At 36.2% G+C, this 24,502-nt stretch overlaps 1 protein-coding gene across 1 annotated transcript in view; it reads right to left on the bottom strand.

Moving 5' to 3' along the window:
* Positions 1–17,926: 17,926 nt before the first annotated feature.
* The window catches only part of LOC114515185 (myosin-4), a 25,550-nt gene continuing 18,974 nt past the window's right edge, over positions 17,927–24,502 (bottom strand). The window contains exons 28-40 of the mRNA XM_028534516.2: positions 24,081–24,207; positions 23,500–23,618; positions 23,176–23,372; positions 21,726–21,909; positions 21,289–21,454; positions 21,075–21,199; positions 20,373–20,681; positions 20,083–20,286; positions 19,645–19,770; positions 19,386–19,556; positions 19,196–19,300; positions 18,999–19,094; positions 17,927–18,203 (exon numbers count right to left, since the gene is read on the bottom strand). Coding sequence (XP_028390317.1) covers positions 18,051–18,203; positions 18,999–19,094; positions 19,196–19,300; positions 19,386–19,556; positions 19,645–19,770; positions 20,083–20,286; positions 20,373–20,681; positions 21,075–21,199; positions 21,289–21,454; positions 21,726–21,909; positions 23,176–23,372; positions 23,500–23,618; positions 24,081–24,207 — 2,082 coding nt within the window. The 3' untranslated portion in view covers positions 17,927–18,050. The remainder of the gene's footprint in view (positions 18,204–18,998; positions 19,095–19,195; positions 19,301–19,385; positions 19,557–19,644; positions 19,771–20,082; positions 20,287–20,372; positions 20,682–21,074; positions 21,200–21,288; positions 21,455–21,725; positions 21,910–23,175; positions 23,373–23,499; positions 23,619–24,080; positions 24,208–24,502) is intronic.

Genomic DNA, 24,502 nt, shown 5'->3' with positions numbered 1-24,502 from the left:
ATGGTATGAAGGGAGAATGAAAAGTGACTTCTAATGGCTTTCTTTCTGAGGTGACAAAATGTTCTGGAATTAGATAGTAGTTATGGTTGTACAACTTTGTGAATCTACTAAAACCACTGAATCATACATTTAAATGATGAATTTTATGGTCTATGAAGTGTATCTAAAGATGCATTAAACTATCAGTGTTTTTCTGCATCTATTGAGATTACTACCTATATATTTTTCTCCTTTAACTTGTTAATGTGAATTTTGTAGTAGGTTTTCTCACTTTTTCCATTCTGGATTTCATGCAATAAAACCTATTGATATGATATTGTTTAATTTCCTACTGCTTTAAGTTTACTAATTTTTATGTGAAATTTCTCCATCTGAATTCATATGTGACTAGGCCATAGTTTTCTTCGTTTTGATATCGGGATCATTCTAGTCTTGTAAAATGAGTCAGTTCCTATTTGCTTCTATTTTCTGCAACAGTGTGTTTAGGATGTGAATAATCTGTTCCATGACGCTTTGGGAGAGTTCCTTCAGGAACATTTTTGGCATCATGAATCTTTGGAGGATAAATATCTTAACTATTATTTACTTGTTTTCATGACCATTGATTAGGCTGTTCAGAGTTCCTACTTTGTTTTGTGGCCTATTTGGAAAATTTCTGTTTTCTAGAAAATTGCCTGTTTCGTGTAAGATTTTAGAGTTTTTGACATTTTTGTGCATACCTTTTACAATTAAAAACTTTTATGTAGTCATCTATTCCTTTTTATTCTTTATATAATACTTATTGTATGCTGCTTTTAATTTTATTCATTCCTTTTATTTCTTTAGGTTTATTTCATTGGTCTGTATCTAGCATCTTCAATTGAAATTTTCATTTATTTTCGTTCATACTTAATGGTCTTACAAGATTATTTATGATGATAAATTTTTCTTTGGTTACTGCTTGGACAAATCTTACAGGCTGATATGTAATACTCTGAGAGTCCTTCAATGATAATTATTTTAAAATTTCTGTTTTAAAAGAGTGTTCTCTTTTAGCTGTTAATTTTTTATTGTGTCTGTCTGTATGTATGTGTGTGCAATTTGTTTTCTAAAGGTCCCACTAGTAGTAAGGAATGTGGTTTATATGTCTGTTTGTATGTGTTCATGTAAGTAGTAAAATGATTTAATAGCATCCAAATATGAATATTATTGGTATCCCATAAACCTCTCATGATCTCCCTCATTATAACTCTTATTTTTCTCCCTTAAAGGTAATTATGATTTTTACTTTATGATAATTTCTCAGCTCTTCTTTATAGTTTTATTATTTGTGTATACATTCATAAACAGTACATATTTTTGCCTGTTTTTGAGCTTCATATGAATAAAACTTTATTTATTCTTTAGCATCTCACTTTTTTTGCCCAACATTAGTATTGTAAAATTTTTCCATGAAGTCATATATAACCTTATTTTCATTACTGTACAGTATTACATTGTATAGTAATGACAATTCTACTGTAGATAAAATTTGGGGTTGTTCCTAGTTTTGCCTATTTTCTAATTTTATGTATTTATTTTTCAGCATGAGCAGTAAGTAGCTCTCGCTTCTGTGATATCTTGTTCTAGAAATAGTTGATATTACTTTTGCAGCTTTGTACACAGGTTGGTTGTTGTTGTTCTTCTCCTCTCCCCTTATTCTTTTAACAGCTTTACTCAGGTAGAATTCTGCATACCTTAAAAGTTATATATTTTAAGTACACAGTTCAATGAGTTTGAAAAAATTTAGGCAGTTGTGCACTATCACAGTCCAGTTTTATAACACTTCCTTGAATCCAAAAAATTCCCTTGTGCCCATTTGCCATCAATTTCAATTTTTAACCCCCAAACCCTATGCAAACACTATTCTGCTTTCTCTTTCTCTCTATATAGTGTTACCTTTTGTAGAAATTTAAATGGAATCTTTCTGTACTATGTACAGTCTCTCGTGTCTGGCTTTTCTCCCTTAGCCTCTTTTGAAGTTCATCAGTGTTGCTGCACATAAGAGTAGTTCATTTATTTTTATTGCTTAGTAGTATAGTCCGTTGTATAGATGTGCCACATTTTGTTTATGCATTCACCAGTTGAAGGACATTTGAATTGCTTCTAGATTTTGGCTATTATGAATAGTGCTGTTAATAATACTTCACAACATTTGTTTTTATTTCTCTTGGGTATGGAACTAGGAGTTGAATTACTAGGTTATATATGTTTAACTTTTTCAGAAATTGCCAAATTCTTTTCCATTGTGGCTGTACCATTTACATTTTCACTAATAATATAGGAGGGTTCTCGTTTCTTTACATCCTCACTTATACTTGTATTGTGTTTTTTTATTATAGCTATTCTATGGGTGTAAAGATGGTAACTCATTATGGTTTTAATTTATATTTCATTAATGAATAATAATTTTGATTACTTTTCATGTGCTAATTTGTCATTTATATATTTTCTGTAGGTGAAGTATCTTTCCAATCTTTAGCATTAAAAAATGGATCATTTTTTAAAGTTTTTTAAAGGTTTTATTTATTTATTTTTAAAGAGAGGGAAAGGGAGGAAGAGAAACATCAATGTATGATTGCTTCTCACACACCTCCTACTGGGGACCTGGCCCACAACCCAGGTGTGTACCCTGACTGGGAATCAAGCAGGCAACCCTTTGGTTCCCAGGCCAGTGCTCAGTCCACTGAGCTACAACAGCCAGGGCCATTTTTTATTATAGACTTGTTAGAGTTCTAAATATATATATTCTTCATAAAAGTCCTTTATAAGATACAGGATTAAAAAATATTTTCTTCTGGTCTGTGCTTATTTCATTTTTTGTGTTTTTTTTGTTTTATGTTTTTTAGTTCTTAAAAATTTTATTTTTTGTTTGTTTGTTTAATTGTTCAAGTACAGTTGTATCCATTTTCCTCCCACCACTCACCCCCACCTCAGCTATCCCTACCTCCCACCCTCAATCCTACCCCCCTTTGGTTTTGTCCATGTGTCTTTTATACATGTTCCTAAAACCCCTCTCCCCTTCCCCTACATTAACTCCTCCCTCCTCCCCTCTGGTTACGATCAGTTTGTTCTTTATTTTACTGTCTCTGGTTATATTTTGCTTGCTTGTTTGTTTTGTTGATTAGGTTCCACTTATGGGTGAGATCATATGGTATTTGTATTTTACTTTCTTAACGGTATCTTTTGAAGAACAGAAGTTTTTAATTTTGATGAAGTCCAATTTATTATTTTCTTTCATAGAGTATGTTTTTGGTGTCATATCTTACAAATATTTTCTAATGTAAAGTAACATATTTTCCTTTATATATTTGTAATTGTAGATTTTACATTTATGTGTATATTCCATTTCAATTTAATTTGCATGTATGATTTGAAGTAAGTGTTTAGGTTCATTTGTTTTTAAATGTTAGTATCCAATTATTTCAGTGTTATTTGTCGAAAAGAATATACTTCCTCTACTAAATTATCTTGGTACTTTTGTTGAATATCTTTAGTGATTTTACTTATTTTAAAATTGAATCTGCTTTTTATGTAGTATGTAAAGTCTATCCAGCCATGTAATATGAAAAATAGAGACATTTATTGAAGAAGATACAAGAAACATTGTACATAGGACAATGATGCCTCAATTCCCTTCCAAGTAGGCACCTTGGGTCCTCACACAGTTCTCCCAATCACCGTCAGCTGCCCCACCATATTTTCCTGAATCTCATTGACGGTATGAAATCTCTTCCCTTTCAAAGGTGATTTTAGTTTTGGGAAAAGCTAGAAGTCCAGGTGCCAAATCTGGGCTGTAGGGGGGCTGAAAGTCATTCATATTATCTCACTGTTGACGGTAAAATGTTATATTCATCTTTACAGTTGAGCTTGTTATCTGCGTTATTCATCTGTTTTTACTTTTGTCTATTTTATCTATTATCTTTCTAGTACATGTAAGTTAAAATCCTCTACTATGATGGTTTTCAAATCTGTCACATTTTTGTTTGTATAATCTCTGCCACTTTTTTTATTGGTTGGTCTTGAATTCTACTTTTGCTAATATTCTGTTATATTTGCTTTTACTTTTTGGAAGCATATATAGTTCATCTTTTCCCATATCTTTATTTTCAGACTTTTTAAGTTAATTTATTTTACATTACACTTTTAAAATGCAAGCACCTCTGTAAAATCCATTATGAAATCCTATTTTAGTAGGATAGTTCTTGAAGCAGCAGACTGGCTGGCATGCTTTTTCTGGTACACACAATGTTTTAAATATCAATGTAACTAGCAGGATGTTCTGTTGTTTGATTTTAGGCAAGTCACCTAACCTCTACAAGCCTTAGTTTGTTTTTCTGTTAAAGGAAAATAATATTTTTTACCAAGTCACAGAATTAATATATTAGTGAGCAATATATAAAAAGCATCTAGCATAGTTATCTGGCAATATAGACAGTATTTGTTAAATATTGGCTATTATCACTCTTTAAAATTATGTAGAAGGTAAGGTTCTATCACTGTGAGTCATGGGATATTACTGGAGTCTTTTAAACAAGGAGCTGATATCATAAGATCTGCATTTTTAAACACAACCATGGTAGCCGTGTGGAAGATGAATTGGAGGAGTGAGACAGAGATAAAGAACTCACTTAAGCAGTTGTTGTACTATTTTAGGAAAGAGTCGAGGACCTGAACCAAGCCAACAGCTCTTGGAAAAGAAAAGAAGGGGATGAAATCAAGAGGTATTTAGGTTGTAGACTTGACTTTGCTTGTTGCTGGTGAAATATAAATAATTTTAGATGTTCAACAACTACTTAAACTTATTGTACCCCAACACAGCTAAAAATAAACTGAATTTCTTGAGGTTGGGGTAATTTTTTTCATGAAACGGGGATAGACTTGAAAGTAAGAGAAAGGTTAGAGATATAACTTGATGGAGAATTGCAGTATTAGAATTTGTAGTAAAAGATTGCAAGTTTACAGGAATAATAAGCTTTTACCAGACAATGAAGTAACAAGCCATCCTACCTGCCATCAAACATTTTAGAAATATGGTGATTAGAATAATATAAAATTAGTGGAGGTGAAGACAAGTAGATCAAAATGGGTTCTTGCGGGGATGGCAGTTTAGTGTATTATAAAGGTGGCATTTCACACCATTTGAGAGGGGCAAGGACTATTCAATGAATGGGGTTGAGACTTATGAAAGAGGCAATACAAATAGCCTATAAATTTAAAAACATACTCAGCTTCAAGAGGTGCAAGATCTATACCAGCTAGTATATTTCACCCATCATGTTGACAACAATAAAAAAAGTTCAGTAGGCCCTGTATAGTGTAGCTCAGTGGACTGAGCGTGGGCTGTGAACCAAAGGTCACCAGTTTGATGCCCAGTCAGGGCACATGCCTGGGTTGTGGGCCAGGTCCCCAATGGGGGCCATGTGAGAGGCAACCATACATTGATGCTTCTTTCCCTTTTTCTCCCTCCCTTCCCCTCTCTCTAAAATAAATAAATAAAACCTAAAAAAAATTCAATGGTAGTAAATGATGGTGTGGGAGAGTAGATGGTCTTATATGTTATGGATAAGAGTGTAAAATTCCAGGGCAATTTGTTGCATCTTTTGAATTTCAAAATTTCAGTAATTTCCCTTTTTACTGTCTTTTCTACAGAAGCACAGTAGAAAAAGAAGGCATGCCAAGGTTCTGCGTTTAGCATTTACGCTAATAGCAAAACTCTGGAAACAGATGTCCGTTCAGTTACTTTGCCTGTATTAAGTGGCCACCTGTTAAGTGATGGTGATCTGATTATGGGTCAGTGGTTGAAACCTGACACCTGCTTTAGTCTGAGATTTGGATCAACATAATGCATTTTCCACTTGTTTTCTTTGAGGTATAACCCTGTAAATGAAAAACCTTATTTAAAATAATAAACAATTAAGTACAGAGTTTTAATAGACAATATACATATTTAAATAAACTAAACTGTGAGATATACTTTGCTAATGCTTATTTATTGGTATATTTCAATCTTTTTCCAATGCACAAATATCTCTTACACAATTCTTGCGTGACAACTCATTTCTTTTAACTTAGAGTTAAGCTCTTCCAAGGTCTGGCTTATATCCCTTGTCCATGCTCTTCTTGCTAGTATCTACTTACATTTAAGCTCAGGGGCAGCATTAAGTTACTGTTTTTAATGATCCCTTTGCTCTGTGAGTCCTTGCCAAAAATTAGGTTACAATTCCTAAGATTCCCTTGGCCCTAACAATTTCTCTTTTTTTCTCTCTTCAGTGAGGAAAAGCAGAGGAATAACAGCTGTTTAAGGCATCCCTATCTTTTCTAATATGAAACTGTAATTATCTTATTTTCAGCTAAAGGATAAAACTTGCCTTTCCTAAAATATCAAAGAGGAATGTTATTTAGATTCATCTATGTTATTGTACACAGTTCATTTCTTCTTCTTGATGAGTAGTGTTCCTTTGTGAAGATATACCATATTGTATTCATCTATTCTTTTGCTTACAGATATTCTTTATTTTGTGGAAACATCTTTTATTTATTTTGGTTAAATTCCAAAGGAGTGAAATTGCTATATCAAAAGATATATAGGTGTGTACTTTATAAGAATTGGTTAAACAATTTAACAATAAGAGTTGAACCATTTTACATCCTTACTAGCAATACATGTGAGATGTAGTTGCCCAGCATCCTCACCAACATTTGTTATTATCAGTCTTTATGACTTTAGCCATTATTATAGATGTGTAGTAGAACCTCCTTCTGGTTTTAATCTGATAACTGTAGAATTCTCCAGAATCCTCTAGACTAGCTATATTGAACATCTTTTAATCTTGTTATTGGACCTTCACATACCCTCTTCTTGAAATCATCTGCCAAAGTCTTTTGCTCCTTTATACTGAGACATCTTCTTTCTATTTATTTATTGTTTTGTATGTGTTCTAAATATACAGTAAAGTCATTTGTTGCATTTATGGATTGAATTTTTTTTCCAGCCTGTGGTTTGTCCTTTTATATTATACACAGTGGTTTTGTTAATAGTAGTTTTAATTTTGAAGAGGACAAGTTTATTTGTTTTTTGTATTTAGTGCTTGTTGTGTTCTGTTTAAGAATTTTTGTTTAAGATCACAAAGATATGCTCCTCTGTTTTCTTTTAGAAGATTTATAATTTTAGGACTTAAATATAGGTTTGTTATCCCAATTGAGCTAATTATTGTATATGGTATGACTTATTTTTTCCATACAGTTTTCTAATTGATCCAGCATTATTTGTTGCAAAGACTTTTCTCTCCATGTTGAATGGCATTGGCAATTTAGTAAAAAGTTATTTGACTGTATATATAGAGGATTTATTTCCAGATTTTCTATTCCTCTCTACTGTGTTTCATTTACCTATATTTTTTCTACCTTTATGCTAATACCATACTGTCTTAATTACTGTGGCTTTATAAGTTGAAAAACCTGTTAAGTCCATTAACTTTGTACTTTTTTTTAAAGATTGCTTTGGCTACTCTGTCCTTTATACTTCATGTGCATTTTAATATCAACTTGCCAATTTCTCAAAAATTGCCTAATGAGAATTTGATTTGGGTTATATTAAATATTTAGATAAATTTGGGAAGAATCAATAAATTTGCCATAATGAGTCTTCCAGTCCTCCCAAAAATAGTGTCTTTCTTCTCTCATATGTATATATGGTATGTATATGTACCATATTGTGTTGTGTATAATGCATACCCATGTTTTTGGTCCACACTTTCAGGAAAAAACTCTTTTGTTTTAATTTTTTAAACTCAATTATTTATTTGTTTATATTTAGAAGTAAAACCAATTGTCATATTCCAGGGTATTATTTTGCATCCAGATATTGTTATTGCTTCTCTAGTCACACTTTTAATGCATAAGGATAAATAAAAGAATTAAAAAACACTTTTATAGTATGGAATTAGTACTACCCATGCATGTATAACGTGCATCCTTATTTTTCCTTCAAAAATTTGAGCAAAAGTGCACATATTATACACAGCAAAATACAGTACATATATGTGTATGTATAGTTTAATTAAATCTACTTTGTCTCAGCAATAATTTGTGGTTTTCATTGTAGAAGTCATTTACACTTTTTGTTATATTTATTCCTAAAATACTTTGTGTTATTTTTGAGGCTGCTGTAAATGATACTGATTTAAAATTTTTTTACTTTTTCAATTTTTTTGTAATATAAAAATAGTTTGACACATGCTCAGTTTACTTCTTGGGTTAAATATTTTTATAGGTTTATTTAAGTGTTCTATTTGTACAATTTTGTCATCTGCAAATAAAACCAATTTTACCTTTTTTTCTTAATCTTTATGCCTTTTCTTTTCTTGCCGTATTGTGTAAGACATCCAGTGTAGTTAGAAGTGGTCAAAGTGAATATCCTCTTCTTAGTCCCAGTTTTAAACAGAAAGTCTCCACAATTTCATTATTAAGCATGATATTTTAGTTGTACCTTTTCTTGTAGGTGTCTCTTATTAGATTGAGAATGTTCTCTTTTATTGCTAGTTTGCTGAGAGTTTTTTTAAAAATGTGAATGGGTGCGGGATATTGTCAGATACTTTTATCACATCTATTGAAATGATCATATAATTTTCTATTTTATTCTGTGACTATGATGTATTACCTTGAGTTTCTAATGTTAAACTAACCTTGTATTCCTGTGATAAATTTCATGTAGCCATGATTTATTATTATGGTTATAATTATTATCATCATCATGTATCACTAGCTATTGTTAAATTTGATTTGTCAATATTTTGTTAAGGATTTTTGCATCCATGAGGAATATTGGACTGTAATTTTTCTTTATTGCTCTTTTGTTCACCATTTCATTTACTTATATTCTAATATTATTTCTCTTTTTTCTGCTTGCTTTAGCATTAGTTTGCTGTTTTGTTTTGTTTTTCTAGTGATTTATGGTGAAAGGTTAGGTGGAGGAAAGGGGGGAGAGAAAGAGAAAGAGAGGGAGAGAGAGAAAGAGAAGGAGAAAGAAAGATCAATTGGTTGCTTTTCCCACTGGGGATTGCAACTGCAGTCTTTTTGGTGCACAGACAATGCTCCAGCCAACTGAGCTGCCTGGCCAGGGCTCTTTCTTTTTTTTAATATAGGCATTTACAGTTGTAAATTCCCCTCTAAGCACTGCTTGGGATGCATCCCATAAGATTTGCTATGTTATATCTTCAATTTCATTTGTCTCAAACTATTTCCTGGTTTTTCTTATGATTTCTGTTTTGACCCAGTGATTATTTAGGAGTATGTTATTTACTTTCCACATAGTCATGAGTTTTTCCAATTTTTTCCTACTTCTGATTTCTAATTTCACTTAATTGTGACCAAAGTACATATTCATACTATTTCTGTCCTTTTAAATTTACTGAGGTTTGTTTTATAGCCTAGTGTAAGTTCCTTCAGGAGAACGTTCCATGTGTTCTTGTGAAAATGTATATTTTGTTGTCGAGTGGAGAGTTCTATAGAGATCTGTCAGGTTTAATTGGTTAATAATGTTCTTTAAGTCTTCTATTTTCCTGTTGATTTTCTGTCTAGTTATTCTCTTTTTAAAAATGGGATATTGAGGCCTCTATCATTGTTGAATTGTCTTTTTCTCTGCTTATTTCCATCAATGTTTGCTTCATTTGTTTTGGTACTCTGTTATTAGGTACAAATAAATATGTACTCATATATTGAGAAAAAAATACCACAATAAGTTTAGTTAAAATTCATTCTTATGCATAGTTAAAAACATTTTCTTGTGAGAAGAAAATGTTTTATACCTTTTTACCACCTTTACCCATTTTGCCCACCCTTTCCCCACCTCTATCAACCACCAATCTGTCCTTTATATCTGAGTTTGTTTTATATAAGACTGCTGGCTAAGATGGAGGCATAGGTAGACATACTGTGCCTCCTTGAACAACCAAAAGAAGGACAATAACAATTTAAAAACAAAAAACAACCAGAACTGACAGAAATCGAACTGTATGAAGTCCGACAACCAAGGAGTTAAAGAAGACATATTCATCCAGACCTACAGGAGGGGCAGAGACGGGCAGCTGGGCAGAGAGGACTTGTGGCAAGGCAGTGGCTGGTGGACACAGTGAGGTGGTGGATTGTTGAGTAGGGCATGCAAGGCTGCAGCTGGTTCTCAAGGCAGCAGTAGATGGACCCAGTGAGGCAGCAGATTGCGGACTGGGTGGTTCTTCATTTACGCACAGAAAAACCAGGAGAAACAACTGGGGAGCAGGTTGGACTGTGCAACCCAGGGCCCCAGCTTGGGAAAATAAAGTCTCGAACCACTGGTTGAAAACACCTGTGGGGGTTGAGGCAGCAGCAGGGGAACTCCCAGTCTCACAGGACAGTTTGTTGGAGACCCGCAGGGTCCTAGAATGTACACACACCCACCCATACAGGAATCAGCACCAGAAGGGCCCAATTTGTTTGTGGGAAGTGGCGGAAGCGACTGAAATGCGGCAGAAATCAGAGCAAATGCCATTGTTCCATCTTGGACCCCTCCCCCACATACAGCTTCACAACCCAGCTATGGATGTTTCCCAGCCAGGTGAATACATAAGGTTCCATCCCTTACTACATAACAAGCATGTCAAGACAAAAAAAAATGGCCCAAATGAAAGAACAGATCAAACCTCCAGAAAAAATACAATTAAGCGATGAAGAGATAGCCAACCTATCAGATGCACAGTTCAAAACACCAGTAATCAGGATGCTCACAGAATTGGTTGAATTTGGTCATAAATTAGATGAAAAAATGAAGGCTATACTAAGTGAAATAAAGGAAAATGTGCAGGGAACTAATAGTGATGAGAAGGAAACTGGGACTCAAATCAATGGAGTGGACCAGAAGGAAGAAAGAAACATCCAATCACAAAAGAATGAAGAAACAAGAATTCAAAAAAATGAGGAGAGGCGTAGGAACCTCCAGGGCATCTTTAAACATTCCAACATCTGAATTATAGGGGTACCAGAAGGAGAAGGGGAAGAACAACAAGTTGAAAACTCATTTGAATAAATAATGAAGGAGAGCTTCCCCAATCTGGCAAAGGAAATAGACTTCCAGGAAGTCCCGGAAGCCCAGAGAATCCCAAAGAAGTTGTACCCAAGGAGGAACACACCAAGGTACATCATAATTACATTAGCCAAGATTAAAATAAAGGAGAGAGTCCTAGAAGCAGCAAGAGAAAAGCAGCAAGAGAAAGTTGTGTTTCAACTTTCTGTTGCCCGTTTTTTTCAGTGTGTAGTCATAATTGTTTCTTTGTATGTTTCATCATTTTTATTGTAAACTAGATGTTTTTAGATGGTATATTATAGTAACTGTGGGTACTGACACCCTTACCAGGGCTTATTTGTTTTATTTGTTTCTTTACTTTTAACTTCCTAGCTTATTTTAGTAGTTTATTTTCCACCCATAGTCTTTGATATATATATTCACAAGTAATCATTTAATCAAATATTTCCTTATTCAACAAATATTTATTAAGTATTATATCTGTGTTGGGCACTAGTGGCTATGGCAACAAAAGCAAGTAAGTCAAGGTCTCTACCTGTAAGGGGTTCATAATTTGGTAAGGAAAGTGGACACTATCTCAGTCAGCTTTAGCTGCCATAACAAAATACCACAGAATGGGCGACTTAAACAACATAAATTAATTTTTCCCAGTTCTGGAGGTTGGAAGTCCAAGATCAGGTACTGGCATGGTTGAATTCTGGTGAGAGCCGTCTTTCTGTCTTGCAGATGGCTGCCTTTTTGTTGTTTCCTCACGTGGCCTTTCCTCAGTGTCTTCCTTTTATAAAACCACCAAACCTACCAAATTAGGCCCCTACTCTTTTTATCTCATTTAATCTTAATTACATCCTAAAGATCCCATATCCATGTACAGTCAAATTGGGAATTATGTTTTAACACATGAATTTTTGGGGAACACATCTCAGTCCATAGCAGAAGCATACACAAGTCCTTGCAGTGCATCAACAGGAAAACACAGGATGCCTAGAGCACACGCAAGAAAAAGGTAGTCTGAGGAAGGCTTAGCTAGCCCAGGCCCTTCCCGAAAGGAATCAGCATTTGGATCAGTGATTTGGGTCAGTGATGAGAGCCTGACAAACTTCCCACCCACAGTCTTAAGCCTCTGATGTTGCTCCCCTGGGAAGTACAGCTTGGGTATGCTCATCTTACAATGACAGTAATTTTGATAGGGCTCATTATTCTTTTTCCTTGGCCATATTCAACTTATACACTCCACTAATTGCTGGCTGATTGCTTTATAGTTTTTAATAATGTCCTTGGATGTAAATTTCTCCACAGATGAATCCAATAAAATTTTAGCTCCTTTGAAAAAATGGTTTCTGAGGTCAGTGTTTGATATTTGTTCTGATTCCATGAGGGATTCTCCTGACTATCTTATTCTGTGGTTCTATCCTGAGTATTAGCTGGTCTGAAGTTTAGCCTGTATCTTGAATCTCTTCCAATTTCCTTTCACTACAACTTCTGTTGTCCTTGATAGTGAATTTAGTCTGGAATTTCTCTGCCTTTTGTTGCAAATGAAATTAGTTCCTTTGGGAAAAGATTAGAAGCTCTCTGTTTTGACCTGCTTCTCCCTCAAGGCAAAATTCCTGAGCTAGGGCTTTGTAGCTGTTAGTGGGGACAATTACAAACTTCTCTTTGAGTGATACCTATACCCTTACAGTTGCACAGTAGATGGTGGTGGTCAGGAACAGCTTTTTTTTTTTTTTTTTTTTTTTTGGTTTGTTTCTCCTGGTGTGGAATCACCACCCAGTAAGCCAAGAGAAGTTTTGATCAGGACCCCAATACTCTAAGTACACTATATCCATTATAGAGCCTGCACTTCATGAATGGTAGCTGGGAAGAAGAACAGAGCCTCCACCTCTTGACCAGTTGCCAAGGACTTTGTCTCAGAAACAGGTAGCTGGGGCAGAATGAGAAGTAGTGATTATTTTGCTATTCCTGGGAAGAAAGTTCTCTGGCTAAAATGAGATGGAAGAGGGAGCCCTGTGTTCTTTGACTAGTAATTTGGAATGTGGTCCCTGTTTCTCTGAGTTGGGAGGGTAGGAGAGAAGAAGCAATTTTAATTCAAATACCATAGACCCTTACCTTTCTTACAGAATGTCATAGATTGCCTTAAACATTTCCTCTGTATACATTTAGAGCCATATCAGACAGTGATATAATTTTTGCTTCAATCATCAAACACAATTTAGAAAACTTGAGAAGAAAAAGCCTATTGCACCTACTTCCTATTTTTCATTACTGGTTTTTCCTTTGTTAAATATGTTATCAAGCATCTTTTTAAAAATTAAATTTATTGAGGTCACATTGGTTAATAAAATTATATAGGTTTTAATATCATCAAGCATCTTAATAAGTGTTCCTTGAAGCATTTTTATATCAAATGCTTTAAAATTGTTTTCAGATCATTCTAACATCTCTATCATCTTGGTTTTGACTTTTTCCATTTACATATTTATCGTTTTTCATTCAGTGTGAGGTCTTGGAGTGGTTTTCAGCTGAAGCCTGGGCATTTTTGTATTACGTTCTGAGACTCTGGATCTTATTTAAACCTTCAGAGGGCTTCTTCTGACACTTCTTTGTCAAGGAAAAGGGGGGAGTGCCACTTCATAACTACCACATGGAGGTACAAGTCTAGGTTTCCTTCTGTTGACACCTGAGAGAGAAATCTCCTTCTTACTCTTACATAGGGATTGGAGTGATGGCTTCCCAGATGCTCTCCCCTGACACCACAGTTTTGGGAAGGTAGCCTCATTACCACTGGGAAATTGTGAATATACTGACTTTCTACTGGCCTCTTCTGACAGTGAGAAGGTCAAGAAGTACCTTGTTACTGCCAGGTGGTTGGGAGTCAAGGATCCCTATATTGTCTCTAACAACACCATGTGTGAGGTCCCATTACTGGCTGGCAGGCATGAAAGTTTCATCTTCCTACTTGCTTTCTTCTGACACTACCTCAGTGGGGATGTTGGGCACCTGAATACAGCGTCATTAGGGTAGAAGCATAAGCTTCCCACTCAGATTTTGCTGGTGATGGAGTGGGACCATATTTTTTTCTGTGTCATTTGGCTGGTATAGAGCAGTTATGATCTAGAAGTTTTTGCCTTGCTAGGCTGCCCAATACTTTGTCCTTTAGCTAGAGAGAAAAGGCTTTGGTGGAGCTTTATTGTCTGCATCCATTGGTGTTTCTGTATTGTCTGCTTCTTTAGCTCCAAGATTGAGACATATGAGGCAAAAAGAAAACTCAGGGAACTTACCTACCTTGTCCACCTCTTCTCTGCATCTTCAGAATCTCTTTTGTTAGGTTTATGTACAATGTCCAGGGGTTTTAGTTGTACTTAGTGGGAAGGATAGAAAACTTGATCTTCCTGGAAACAGAAGTCTCCTTACTAGATTTTTTTTTAGCTCTGTCAATTACTTAGTGTCCTCTGCTTTAGGATTTATTTTCGGGTAATACATGTAAAATACCTCACACTGTGAACAGCACATATTAAGTTCTCATTAAGCTATTATGCATTGCACAAATTTTCTTGAGCACTTGTTACATGACAGGCAATATCCAACTCCCTGGAAATTCAACAGTGAACAAAACAAAGTCTTGCCCTTGTGGAGTTTATATTTTATAAGAGGGAGATGAATATTATATAAATTAATGGTCATTTGGTGATCAGTTGTCTGGACAGATTTAAAGCAAGTCAAGGGGATAAGAAGTATATTTGTCACAGCAGGGATGAAGGGTTGCCTCTAGATATTGAGTAGCTAGGGAAGGCTTCTTTAAGGTCTAATATGACCAGAATCTAGATATCCAGGTGAACAACAGGTGCCTTTCCTCTCTTCTACTGCAATGACAGATTACTGACTTTGTCATCAGAAACTTTCACTGGTCAGGTTGGCCTAGAAATCCAGGATAGTACATGACTCCAGGATGAATAGTTAGAAGATCTTGGTCTAGGTCTTAGATTATCATTTATTAGTTATATGACATTTGACAAACCATTATCATCTTTGTATTTCAGTTTCCAAAAAGATTATGTTTAGCTCACATGCTTTTGAGTATCCAGTGACTGGGAAATTGTACATGGTAGCATTTTGCAAATAAAACAAAGGGTCCTACAGTTGTAAGATATTAAATTATATTTATTGACAGTGCTGACCAACTTGGACACAAAGGCATTGGATTTTAGCAATTATTTAACTCAGCTTCATTTTATGGATGAAGAAACAGGCTCTGGGAGGTTTGGCTGATTTTACGGGTGTAAACATGAAGCTATAGAATATGATATGTAATAACTTTGTAAAAGATTTGGTGATAATATAGAGCTGTGGTTTTCAGAATGTAGCGCTTTGAATAGCAGCATCATTATCACCTGGGAATTTGTTAGAAATGCAGATTTTGGGGCCTTAACTTAGGCCAACTGAATCAGAAACTCTAGCAGTAGGGCCCAGCAATCGGTGTTTGAATAAGCCCTCCTCATGATTCTGATACATGCTAAATTTGAGAACTACTGACATGGAGGTTCATAATCCCGAGACTTGTGAGGAACAATGCTGGATGTCTTAATACCCAGAATCAACCCTCAGCAAAACTGTGAGTAAATGGCTTTAAAATTGCATAAGATGCATTTTCTTATCTCTCCCCGTCCCTCCCTCAGAGACGCCATCCCTTTAGGCATATCTTAAGAGACTTCTTTATTTAGATACTTTCTTAGTTGGTTAGCCAATAATTCTACCTGGGGCATTAGTTGAGATTAATACATTTTAATTTAATAAAAAATTAAATAAAGTGAATATCCTCCATGATGTCAAGGATTTAGTCTATAATAGAAGGATATGTAGATGTAAGGTAGACAGAAGGGGCAGTAATAATTTGGAACACAGAGAACTTGAGATTTCTTCTTTTCTTGATATCTGGTTATTGGACATTTATAAATTGAGTCGAAGGAAAAGATTCATGATATTTCTGAGTATCAGTATGTCGATGGTCCCAGAATACACTTTCAGTAACCATAGTCTTTAAGTCTTCAGAACATGGAAAAGTAAAGAAACTGGCCTTATTACAAATTCTTGGGCGATTTTATTAGAGTAATGATGTCTGGCTAGGTGCCAAAGCACTAGGGCACGGTCATCTCTGCCTCGTTCCCTGTGCATAAATTCTAAATAGGTTTATCTACATTAGAAAAAAAGATTTTTGCCTTATTAACATTTCACAATATTCTTCCAGGCTTAATTTTTTTCTTCCCATCACAGTAAGCCATAGTGACACTTATCAGGGAGGAATAAGACTTAAACTACCTCCATTATTCCCAATGCAGTGTTGGTCTTGGAGATAGCCTCGTGCCTTCTCCTTGCATATATCCTGTTTGAATTTTCATATCCAGCATCAGTACATTAGAAACAGTTCTCAAATCTCAGAGATCCCTCATATCTATTAAAGAAAAAGCAAAGAATATTATAAGTGTTTCTAGATTATTGTGAATAGTTTTGTTGTAGGAGATAAGGAAGTAAGTCTACAAATCACCTAATCTTGAGGAACAATATTAACCAAGGTAGCTGTGACTCTAAATCTTTTCTGCTTTAATCAGGGACCCCAGAATAATTGACTCACATAAAATTAAATATACTCTCAACTGTCTACATAAGCAATTATTTAAATAGTTAGGTGACAGAATAATAAAGCAATTGCCAAGCACTTTTGAGGTCAATAGGTTAACCCTACAGAGTTTAATTAAAATCTGACAATAAATGCCTGCTCTGGGCAGGTTATTTCATTGATCTTCATCCTGGCCTAGGTGAAATATTCTTTATAATTATTTTCTATCCCCTTTAAATACTCTCCTCATGAAGCAGCCTTCTTATTACTAATTAGGATTGCCACACTGGGGAAGGAATTTCCCTCAAGCAGCCTCCTCATTAGAAAGGTATATCCACCACTGTAAAAGAATAAATTGGTATTCTATTATCTTATTTTCTAAATGCCCACACAGTGAAGCCAAATTATAAGGTTTAAGAAAAGTATCAAAGACAAAAAAAAACAAAACAACACTCTGGCAATGGCTGTGTTAAATGCAGTCTACATTCTTTTTGCTATTAAGAAATAAATTCTTTTTCTGGTTCCACCTTAAAATATGAACGGTATTAAGAAAAACGTGGTTCCTTGGTAAGCAAAATTGTATGTAAAACTTAGAAAGTTAATAAGAATAATTATTTTAAGAGTTCAGTCCTCCTCTTTTTTTTTAAGAGGGATATGGTTCAGAGGAAAATAGTTTCCCCAAAAGGAAGTAAAATCTATAACCACAAAGTACCTGGGAGGTTTGAATGCTGTGAAACTGTAACTTCTTCAGTGCTCTCCCAGTCCTTTCTTTCTACTAGTATTGGAACTGTGCTTTCACTCTGCATTCTTAAGAAATTCATTACCATCATTGTCATCTCTAATTGATCCATTTTATAGTCTTCCTAAAGTCTTTCCTGTCCTACTCTATCCTCCATACCACTGCCAGAATTGTGTCAACTGTCCTCTTCACAGAATATGACCAGTTTGATGCATGTCCTAATTTCACAACACTGCATATGAGGCAGTGAGGTTTTAACTTCACAGTCAGGTTTTACCTTCCATCTTTGGCCTCATCTGATGCCCTTTGCTCATAAACTATTCTGAAGTCTCAACCTCATTTTCTCTTTTTCAAATGATCATCTCCATTTCTCTTTCACCTAATAACTCTTCTACTCCTCTTTTAGGAACTAGCTCAAGTCTTCTTGGAGAAGTCTTTCAGGATTCCCCACTTTAGCATTAGTTTCTATAGCACTATAGAGCTTATAATTGAGACACATGTATTTTTAGGTTGCAAAATTCTCTGCAGATTTTATTTTATTTTATATTACAGCAACATGTGACAGTGACAAAGAACTTCACATTTTGTGTATTTCTTTGATCGCCTTTCAGCATTTGGATTCAGCATTACTCTTCACTTATGATTTTTGTGTGAACCTCGCGGCTCTTCACCCGCAGCTTGTTGACCTGGGACTCAGCAATGTCAGCCCGTTCCTCAGCCTCCTCCAGCTCATGCTGGAGCTTGCGGAACTTGGAGAGGTTGACGTTGGATTGTTCCTCCTGAGAATGAATGGAAATTCATTTGAGAGTACAAGAAAAGTTGATGTTTCTGGTTCTTACTGCATTTGTTACTAGAAGCAGCTACAGGACTTGCTTCATGAATGAGAAAGCAAAAGGTTCTGCCATTTGGTGATGTACTTATTTGGCGGTAGGGTATTTCCACATACTAGCCTCAATGAATGAGTGGGCTTACAACCCCTCTGTTCAGTCTTTCTTACTTAACTTTCTTCCTGGCAAACTTAAGATGCTACAGTGACCACAGGGAGATCAACATAGCAGGAATAGGAATTGATCTTGTATCTACAAAACAAACTTTTAAGAGTAGGAACAGTAGGTAGTATTGGGTGCAGAAAAACTTGAACATTTCAGAATTAACAGGATAAGAAACATAACTGCAGTCAAATTAAAAAGAAATGTCCTGAGATGGATTTATCATGAAATTAAATAAAGCTTGAACTTCAGAGCCCTCATTTGCACAGTCCCTTTGTGTGCTGGGAATATAGGACTTCCAGGCAGGAGTTGCAGAGTGTTCCAGACAGGGAGGTTATTGGGTTGTAAACAAGAAGCACTTCTGTGTGAACATGTCTGGAAATTGCTTAAAGATGTCTCAGAAGAAGTGAACCTAAATCTTAAAGGCTCTAGTAACTCATGGTAAAATTTTCCCATTCTAAATAAATACCTAAACAAACCTAATTCTTTATTTTCAATTTTATGTTCTTTGCCTTAAAGAAAGTCTCTTAAATTCTAAAAACGTCATGGATGTGAACTTTTCTCTCACTCTGAAGATATACTCACAGCCTCTTCAGCTTGTCTCTTATAAGCTTTAACTTTGGTTTGTAATTTGTCCACCAAGTCCTGCAGCCGGAGAACATTCTTGCGGTCCTCCTCAGTCTGAAATGAAAAAGATACCAAATAGATGGTGTCATGATTTTAAAATAATTCATTTTATTTTCTGGAGAGTAAAATTCGGAAAATATGGAAATATTGGTCACCTGGTAAGTGAGTTCCTTCACTCTTCTCTCATGTTTGCGAAGACCCTTGACTGCCTCAACATTTCGCTTCTGTTCATTTTCAACCTCATTTTCAAGCTCCCTCACCTGGAAAAGAACAAAGGCATTTAACAGTTGGCTGTATTTAGCTGTGTGAACAGGCTGGGAATTGAATGGAGTAGTGAAAACCCACCCTGGCCTCCAGTTTCTGGATCTGCTTCTTCCCACCCTTCAGGGCCAGCTGCTCAGCCTCATCCAGACGGTGCTGCAGGTCCTTCACTGTCTGCTCCAGGTTCTTCTTCATCCGCTCCAGGTGGGCACTGGTGTCCTGCTCCTTCTTCAGCTCCTCAGCCATCATGGCTGCCTAATTAGCAAATAAATCAAGAAAATAAGGAAAGCTGGTAATGGCAGGTAGCATGCATATATATCAGCAAAACAAATGCTCATCTTACATCAGTGATGGCCTTCTTGGCCTTCTCTTCTGCATTGCGAGCTTCCTGGACAATGTCTTCCATCTCTCCCTGGATTTGGGAAATGTCTGTCTCCAGCTTCTTCTTGGTGTTGATCAGGCTGGTGTTCTTGTTAAAATATCACATTTAGAAACATTAAGTACATGAAAGCAAAATCACAGTGCCTGCTGTTCCAATGAAATCACAAACTAATTAATTAAGTTAATTAGCATCTCAGTTGACAATGCATTTTTAAAAGTCACTCAACTCTGAATGTCAAAATTCAGATAAGCAAAAATATTGTTAATGCAAAATATTAAATATTTGAACTGTATCCTCCATGAAACATTATGAATAAATTTTTAGATAGCACCAAGATATGAGCAAGAATTTGATATTCGTTCCTCTAACTTTTTCACTCTTCTCTTCCTATCTACTCACCTGGGTGTGCAGCAGCTGGACACGCTCACTGGCATCCAGCAGCTCCTGCTCTGCAACTTTCCGGCTCCTCTCTGTCTGCTCCAGAGTGGCCCTCAGCTCCTCGATCTCGGCCTGCAGCAGGTTGGCTCTGCGCTCAACCATGGCCAGCTGCTCTTTCAGGTCCTCCTGGCCCCGGAGAGCATCATCCAGGTGGATCTGCGTGTCCTGTGGCATGAATAATCATTGAGACATCTTGTTCTCAGGGCTTCAGTCACCCCAGTGCCCAAGGACCAACTCCTGAACCCCTTTACCTTGAGAATGCCTTGGGTGTTCCTGTAGTTCCTCAGGGCCTCAGCAGCCATGCGGTTGGCATGGTTCAGCTGGATTTCCATTTCATTCAGATCTCCTTCCATCTTCTTCTTGATCCTGATGGCATCGTTCCTGCTCCTGATCTCAGCATCCAGCGTGCTCTGCATTGACTCCACAACTCTAATATGGTTCCTCTTCAGCTGGTCAATTTCCTCATCCTTTTCAGCAATTTTCCTGTCAACTTCAGACTTGACTTGGTTCAGCTCCAGCTGGATGCGCAGGATCTTTCCCTCTTCATGTTCAAGTGATGCCTTAATGACAGCAAGAGGTGACATTAGCAGGGAATGAAAGTGTATAGTATCCTTGGAATAGGAATTAGTTCTTAGTTTGGGGCTGCCATTACACATCATTATTCCATTGTTATAGAAATTTCTACATGTTATTGTTGGTTTTGTATACTTCTGTCTCCCCAGCTAGGTAGTGCCCTTGAAGGCAAGGCCTTTAACTTCATCTTTGTTTTCTCAGTGTCTAGCAGTCTGTCTGACATACAATTCCGTCAGTTGTATATGTGGTCATTTTCCTATTCCCAAACTCGTATGCAGAGTAAAAATTATTTGTCTTTTCTCTTGATTCGCAGTTCTTGCATGCAATAGGCCCTAATTTTTCTCAAAATTGTTTTCTCAAAAGTGTACAATAATGTCTACCTCTGCCTCCTCTAAAGCAGCCTGAAGTTCAGACTTCTCTTGCTCGATTTGCTTCTTTATTTTTTCCAGTTCATGAATACGTTTCCCTCCTTCTGCAATCTGCTCAGTGAGATCAGAAATCTCCTCTGTTGGTGAACAAAAATATACAAATTTGTTCAGTGAGGAAAAGCATTCTTTCAACTCTGTTGTTAAAGAAAAGGTAAAATGTACTCACGTTGCAAATTCTTATTTTCCCGCTTCAAGGTTTCAAGTTGGTCTAGGGATTCCTCATAAGCATTCTTAATCTTGAACAGCTCTGTGCTGAGGGAGCGAGACTCCTTTTGGGAAGCTTCAAGTTCAGCATGAGTTTCTTCATACTTCTGTTTCCATTCTGCTAGGACCTGAGGGGCAAGGAATAGTCAGGAAATTTAGTGGAGAAAGTTTGATATAATGAAACCATTTATTCTAGCAACTCTCAAACAGAGTTGAGATGTCTGGGACTGAAAAATTATTGTGAATGAGAACAGTGAAAATCACAGGAACTCTCCACCTCATCAGTGAGACAAGAGCTACTGAGAACAGTCCTGAGATGGTTGGAATAAGGCACACTGAGTAGCAGGCTATCTCTAATCATATGTTGGATGCTGAGGCAGAAACTTCTTCAGAAATTACCTTATCAAAGTTCCTCTGCTTTTTGTCCAGGGCTGCACAGGCAGCATTAGATCTCTCGACATCGAGCATGAGGTCCTCAACCTCATTCTGGAGCCGCTGCTTCGTCTTCTCTAGGGAGGCACACTTGGCATTCACAGCTTCTACATGCTCCTCAGCGTCCTGTAGCCTCTGGGCCAGCTTCTTCCTGAGAAGTGAATTAGGGACAATAGAAGTGAATAGTCCTCAGTGGAACTGGGTGTTCAGAGTGGGTACAAGAGAGTGATTTCCACAGTCAGACTCCATAATACTTTGCGTTTCAAAGTTGTTTTCTAGGTGTAGTTCTGCATTAATTCACTCCCACTCTCTCAGCAGCCAAATACTGAAAACAGCCCAAATTTCAGTATGGCTGTGCTTCATAGTCTGGCTTTAAGAAAATCATGATCAGCCAAAGCCAACATTTTGCCCTTCAGACTAGCTGGTTCAGTCCTTCTTTAGAGAATGTTAATGTGTACCTTGAATTACTGTTATTTATTGTTTTCTGCACTGAATTTTGATCTCCAGAGAGTAGAGTCTGTATTTTGCTAATCTTTGTGTATTCTTGTAGGCTGTCATACATATTATTTACTCAGATGTTATCTTAATTGTGTTCAAGTAAGGCATACTTGATTTTGTCTAGTTGTTTAATTATATCCCGTATTTCTAGCTTTTCATAAGTCGTTTAATAATAAGCTTTCCCAAATCTACATAAATTTTGCTCTGAGAGCTCTACTAAGAGTCTGTTTAAGGCATTCACCAAAACACTGTAATTCTAATGATAGGGATGTACCTCGGCTGTAGGCTAAATGAATAAATCTCTTCTTAAACTTTCTGTTGAATAGGTAGGTCCCTTTCTGTCCAGTTTCTCTCTCTTAACAGTTAAGTCTTGAACTTTTGATTGCATTGTATATTTAGTCCATTATAAAACAATTTTATTTTGTATTACAGAATCTTATGTCTGTTTTTATTTTATTGTCTGTTACAATATATTTATTCCCCCTCCCTTTTCAATATAGCCATATTTTCACATCTCAAAAGGAGGAGCTGTACTTTAAAGCCCAATTATTTTTCTCTCACATATGTGTCACCTTGGACTGATATTTTGTTAGTTGCTGAGAGAGAGGGGAGGCACAAGAAAGTACAATTAATTCTTATTCTATCTACACTTGTATAGATAGAATGATGGCAAAAGTCTCCCCTTTTAAAAACAATCATTCAGCTTCCTCTTGCCTTATGTCTTTTCTCTTTCTACTCTCTGGCTTAATTTCTTTCTTTGGACAACCGAGAGATTTTTCTTGCTTAGTTTTATCTTCATGCATATTTTTCCTGTATTTTTTTTTTGTTTTGGGAGAAGCGGACACTTGCCCATTTCATAGTGGTAGCAGAAGCTCTTTGTTAACAGAGATACTTCATTTTAACTAAGTTTCGAACATACTTGGCCTCCTCCAGCTCCTCTGTGCGCTGGATGGCATCTGTCTCATACTTTGTCCTCCACTGGGCAACCTCGCTGTTGGCCTTGGACATTGCCCTCTGAAGCTCGGCCTTGGCTTCCTGCTCTTCCTCATACTGTTCCCGCAGCAGGTCACAGTCATGGCGGGAGGACTGCAGGGCGTGGGCCAGAGCACTCTTGGCCTGAACCAACCCAAAAGGGTGTAATGTAAGTTTATGTTGTGATCATCAATATTCTCTATGTGAAGTTCAATAGTGTCTCATGCTTTAAAGCTCAACTGATTGAAAGTATCAGCTGGAAAATTCTCACCTTAGACTCCTCTTCTAGCTGCCTCTTTAATTCCTCAATCTGTTGTGTAAATGCTTGTTTGCCTCGGGATAGCTGAGAAACCAGAGCATCTTTCTCATCTAGCTGTCGTGAAAACTCACCTGTGAAAGACAAAACATGAGTGATATATTTCTCTGGTCTGAATGAAGAAAAATTTAAAGGATGAAACATTAGAACTCTCTTATTTCATATGATGGAAAGAATAGCTCAAGAGCTTTGATGCTGTTGAGGAGGTGAGTTCTTGCTCTTTCAAAATGTGTGAGCACTTTGATATTTTAGGATTTGCGTTTTAAAAAAAGTTTCTATTGTATTTTTTCCATTACACCCCATCCCAATGCTAAAGCAATAAAAATTTTCTCAGCCCAGTGATCTTAATTTTTTTCCAGTTATAGCTTATAAATCATTTTTTACCATCTTACAGTGAAAATATGAAAGAATAACGAGTCAGTGGTAAATGGGTGTACATGGCCCGAGAAATGATTTGTGTTTGATAGTTATATACTTTTTGAGGCTCACCTTTCATTCTTTACCTCTCTATACGATGATCATATTTATTTACTAACCTGATTCTGTATGTAAACGTGCTCTCTGAGCTGATAATTCATTTATTAAGCGTTGTTGCTCCTCCTCCTTTGTCTTCACTTCACTAAGCTGGTCTTCTAGTGTCCGGCACATTTTCTCAAAGTTTCCCTGTGGTAGGATGTACAAAGCAGTAAGATGATACATTTCTATGTGTGAGTCTGGTGTTTGGAGATCTGTAAGTAATTGTGGAAAGGGATGAGTTTCATCTACCTCAAAGCCCTGTGTGGTGCCTTGGATGTAAAGGTACATAATTTTGCCTGAGTGAATGAATAAATGATTGTGTAAAGGATATTGGAAATGATTGGAAAACATAAGCATCATTTAGATTCTGCATCATGTTTTAGAGTATGATTTTTAGACTTTTTTTTCTATAATTGCATTCTTTCATAGTGTTAGTGACAAA

The sequence above is a fragment of the Phyllostomus discolor genome, chromosome 8 (genome assembly GCF_004126475.2).
Source record: "Phyllostomus discolor isolate MPI-MPIP mPhyDis1 chromosome 8, mPhyDis1.pri.v3, whole genome shotgun sequence".
Lineage (NCBI taxonomy): Eukaryota > Metazoa > Chordata > Mammalia > Chiroptera > Phyllostomidae > Phyllostomus > Phyllostomus discolor.
The sequence above is the reverse complement of the archived record's forward strand: the minus strand, read 5'-3'. Positions and strand labels throughout refer to the sequence as shown.